At 32.0% G+C, this 5,345-nt stretch overlaps 1 protein-coding gene across 1 annotated transcript in view; it reads right to left on the reverse strand.

The window, feature by feature from the left end:
* Positions 1-3,921: 3,921 nt before the first annotated feature.
* Positions 3,922-5,345, reverse strand: part of LOC119834382 (serine protease 7) — an 8,417-nt gene continuing 6,993 nt past the window's right edge. The window contains exon 7 of the mRNA XM_038358727.1: positions 3,922-4,345. Within this exon, the coding sequence (XP_038214655.1) occupies positions 4,032-4,345 (314 nt within the window). The 3' untranslated portion in view covers positions 3,922-4,031. The remainder of the gene's footprint in view (positions 4,346-5,345) is intronic.

Consider the following 5,345-nt stretch of genomic DNA (forward strand, 5'->3'; position numbering starts at 1 on the left):
AATATGATACCTTATAAACTATTGGAGTCTCTCTTACTTTATATTTATAGTACCTTCTTTTGTATAAATAACATTTTCTATATGATAGACAGACGTTTGACCGCAGTCCCACCTGATGGGAAGCGGTTATGACCAAATTATCTACATTCCACTAAGACTACAAAATACGAACCGCAGCAATAGGACATTCCTTGATATTGAGCTGCTGAGCTACGGGATACCATGGTGCGTCCTCTTCCTTCAAAGCACCACATATATTATTCGCACCTACCCACATTACATCACTGCAAGAGGAGCCGGCTACCTTCGATAGTCGAATTTCTAACTGAAATTATGAAAAGAACCTTATTTTAAATATTGTGATTAGGGCTCCTATTACGCATTAAAAATTACCAATGAATTTATATTTATAATTATATTAATACCCCTCAAAGACAGACACAAAATTTCCAACTGTGTTACCATAAAGTATTATGCTGTCTAGTGAGGGATCTAGGAAATTTAATTAATCGTCAGCTACCGTTATATTTTTTCTAACAATTACAATATCATAATCATATTAAAATTTATGTTTTACCTTCTAATGTAGCCCAAAAAAGCAACAAAAGATAAATTTTGTACAGACTCCGATGCAGAAATATGACTGTATGTATGTGTAATGTCAATTATGATATTGTATTAAATAATAATTTTTTTAAATACAGGATGCTTAAATTTTGCTTCTGATATTTTTATATATAAAAATAATACTCAAATAAAATCTTCATTTAGTTACGTCAACAACTGAAACTGATACTACTATCGATTGTGTTTAAAAGTAAAAGGATTATAAATCACTTACCTGGTACTCATCACCAAGCGATTTCAACAGCTTCACAATGCCAGTCATACTAATTGCACTGCCGTTGGTGTTATCATACTTTAGGGTCATTGTGGGCATTTTTAAATATTCGTTATTAATACCGTCACAATCTTCCATGACATCGCTAAATACTATAGCACAATCTTCCTGTGAAAAATATAAATGTTTATGTTTTTATGCCTGATCTTTTATTGATTCTGCTAATTAATCAATGACGTAATTTAAATATACAGTATTTTAGCATTCTTCTTAAGAAATACATTTCTATAGATACGATAAAAATAACCATAAAGTTTTAGCGTAAAAGTGCAAAATAACTTCAAATATAAACTTACTTCCTCATCTTCAGCGGTAGTACTATTAATAACAAAACAGAAAAAAAATAAAAAGGAAACAATTAATTTATATAACATGATGCGTATCCTTCGTCGAATCAAATCCCATCGCCCAATGCAATACAATTTATATATCACTCGATTATAATCGCAATTGTTGAAAAATAATATCTACATTAAATGTAAAAAGCATGAAAGTTCGCGTGTATTAACTAACAAGGGTTATTATAATCATGCTATCATTGTACACGATGTAAAACCATTCTCAAGGACTCTTTATTCGTGCACTGTTAAATTGCATACATTTTGCAATGTCAGTGCCAGCGTACTGGAACTTGTGTGATAAACGTAAATTGAAAAGTGGTAAGCTAAAATAATTATTTGTTTTATATATAGGGGTCACGAACACGACATATACAGGTAGCATGGATCGGAAGCGTTTTGAAATGTCAATTATCGACTTAATGCTGTCATAATTAAAGGCAACCACTTCTAATTGTAATAATGTTATCTCTGAAACACAGCTAACTAAATACAATTTTTATATATTTTATTTTGTATTATGATATTTTGATATTATATACTGTATCATATAGAAATTAAAAACTTTTCAACGGATTTTAAACGCGATTTATTCATTATATTATTAACCCGACGTTTCGAACACTTTACAGCGAGCGTGGTCACGGGGAGACGGTCTCCCCGTGACCACGCTACTAAATGTATAATACTCGCGTGAAACCAAACACAAGAAAATACTATACTGTATCATATGTTATTTTTAATGGTGAGGGAACATCTCATTTTCATGAAAATTTTGGTTGACTAGGCAATTTGCAGTGAGTTAGTTTTCTCTTAAATCAAAGACATTGTTGTTGCACCTTTGAAATTTATATATAAATATTTAAAAACTACTTCCACTCACCAGCATATCTTTTTAGGCAGGACAGAAATGGTACATCGCTGTCGCCCAAATTAAATATAGATTGCTTAGCTGCATCATAATATCGATACATAATTTATAACATGAGATGAGGTATTGTAGTGTCAAATTTCTCGCATATATAATTATTTTTCCAAAATGACTATGCATAGAATGTACACAATTATATGTGGTAACTACGCTGAAATTTTTGTTTTAAAATAGTGGGACAACTTACACATTTATACACTTTATGTAAAAGCGTGTGTTATTCAATACAAAAACTTATCTGCACGATGCGATATTTTTCGCGTAAAACAAACAAATGGGGTGAACTCAACGTATATCATTTCCGATATAGTAGTTTTATGTAAATACCGCCTACTTTTAAACTGCCGTAATTTTTAGATTCCGATTGGAGTTTCCCCTCGCGGAATTTGTTATCTCGCTGAGAAATGAATGAATGTATTCAATATTTTGATTTACTATCTGTTTTTGCAATTTTGTGATTATTCTAAGTATCCTTATTTATGTTACTGTTCACATTTGTAAAAGTTTTTATCTAATTCGTATATAACTAGAGGATATCTCAATTTGTCATCAGCATCTAAAAGTCTGGGTACTAACTGCCAATTTCATCAAAACTATGAATTTTAAAAATATCTGTCTTTTAGACACACACACAACCGCTTACTATGATGATATTCAATGATTATTCATTATTCTCTTTATCAAAAAATTACAATATAAATAATAGCAATATAAATGTTTGTGAAAATTTATCATCTCTGATACGGACTTTGTACCTACGAGTATGTATACAAGTAATTCGTATTAGGTATACAACTTATATCAAAAAAATAGCATAAAGTATTTAATGATTATTTTTTTATGATTTATCTCTGCATTGGGTTAATAATTGTTAAAAAAAATACGAAAAAAAATTCAGCGAAGGGGGAGTGAGATGATAGTAAGATATATTCATCGAACAAAAAATTATGCATTATAAATCAAAATTTAACCCAATTTATATGATTAATATGCAGATCTGTTTAATTTCCAATTTATATCAATTATAATTATATTTAATAACATATCGTTAGACATTGAACTTAATTGTAGTTGTAGGTAAATATTATATTATATATAACTAACTATTTACGAAGTGATAAAAAACTAGTAGCACTTTTCGTTATAGTTTGTTTTATTTATATGTATTGCACTCTTCAATTGACTTTGTCGATATGTTTTAAATATGTACGTCTGACTGTGCGTATGAAGCTGCAAAATCAACACGCTATTCACAAAAGGGTAAACCAAATAAAATTTTAGATTACCAGGCGCCCATAACTTTGAAAGGGTAAATGATTTAATTATGCGCATAGAATTGTCAGCGTTCCATTTAATTTGATTGCGAGTGACACCTATGCAAATGATACGTAACGATTAATTGAATATCTTTGTAGAAGGGCGGAGGACACTCCACTTTTAGCAAGTCCCACAACGTCAATCGAGCGTAAGTAAATTTATACGAAGTTTGAATTTATATTTATCTCATTAAACAGCTCATGTGATATTAAATATAGATAATTTTATTAGAATAACTAAATACATTGTATACGAAATACATATCATTATTCAGATCAGTTAGCACATCCTTTCGTATTGTATTACATATATTTAAAGTTTAGGATTTATTTGTGTCTTCATTACATTATTACTATATGACTATGCCTTTTCAGTCATGACTTTGCAGCAACATTGGTATAAAGTAGTGATAAGTACGAAAATCAAACAGTATATCAGTAAAAAACAGAATTTATTTGTTTTCTCCAGCACATACCATATCACATCACGCTCACTGGTTTACCATTCGGTTACTACAATATATTTCACTACTGAGCATCACTGTCTACGTGTTCGTATTACGCATTGTGTTCTTAATCCAGTCTATGTAACTTGACACTGAAGTATAGACGCCGGGCCAGCCGTCCCTACCGCAGCCGTTGCCGAAGGACACAACGGCTACCGACTCCCAAGCGCCGCCCTGTATCTGCCTCATGAGTGGGCCTCCCGAATCGCCTTTACACGCGTCTTCCGCAAACGTTCCGCCCGCACATATCTGCTTATCGGTCAACAGAGCATTGAGATTCCTAAACATCGCAACGCAGTCTTGCTTGTCGTAGATTGGCAAGCCAAGCTTCAGTTTTACTTGGCTGCTCTTACCTGTAATTAAATTAAGACTTATTTATATATGAGGTACGTAACAGGACATTATAGTATATCCCTACTTATGAATGGGAAAGTAAGTCTTTCGTTCTGTCTGTATGTCTGTATGCTTCGATTTATGTGAGAGTCAAGCACGCTTAGGCACGATATGGACCAGTACGCAACGGGGAAGTATGACAGCCCCAGGAAACCGGCGTGAAATAGGAGCATACTGCTGTGTTTTGTACGGTGAGTGAGAGCCGGAAGTCTGTTTCCTTTTCCTTACCCTTCCTAGACCTTTTCCCCTTAATAGAGGTCATCAGTGTATAATAATTAATAAGAACATTAAAAAATCACATGTTAATTAATTCATTGAAATAGTCGGCCGTTTTAGGTAGTTGGGTTAAAACTTATTTATATTTTATTATTACCCATCACAAATGACAAAATAAATCCCCGTGTAAATAAAATCATAAAATCACAAACACTATACGCGGTCAACGATCGTTTGCTTGTAGAAACAAATCATAATAATTTACAACAGGAATGGCGGGGAAATACCAACTTAATCGCTCTTAAGTTTTACCAAACCGTTTTTAAAAAAAGAAAAACATATAAGAAAAAACAATCACGTTTTATTTGAAGAAGTAGTTTTGAAGGTCATAATGATGAATCAGTTATAACTGGTATAAAAAACGTTTAAAAAAGACCCCCGAAGTATTTCCCCACTTGTAAGGCATCATTTCAAAAAACTGAGATGCTATTGACGTCTCAAGCACCCAATCAAAAGAGATATAGAGAAACAGTCATTTAATCTCCAAGTACAGTTACTATGGTTACAAAATTCCGAATATTTGCGTACAAAGCAATCAGAATTATCTATTCTTTTATTTTGTACGAATTCCAGGGCCATGTTATAAATGTTATAACTTTTTATAAGTACATTATACTTAGTCTGGCCATAAATACTGTTACACTTAATTATAAAAAAATATTACATTTGAATTTCGAATCTGTC

Source organism: Zerene cesonia, chromosome 19 (genome assembly GCF_012273895.1).
Source record: "Zerene cesonia ecotype Mississippi chromosome 19, Zerene_cesonia_1.1, whole genome shotgun sequence".
NCBI classification, from domain to species: domain Eukaryota; kingdom Metazoa; phylum Arthropoda; class Insecta; order Lepidoptera; family Pieridae; genus Zerene; species Zerene cesonia.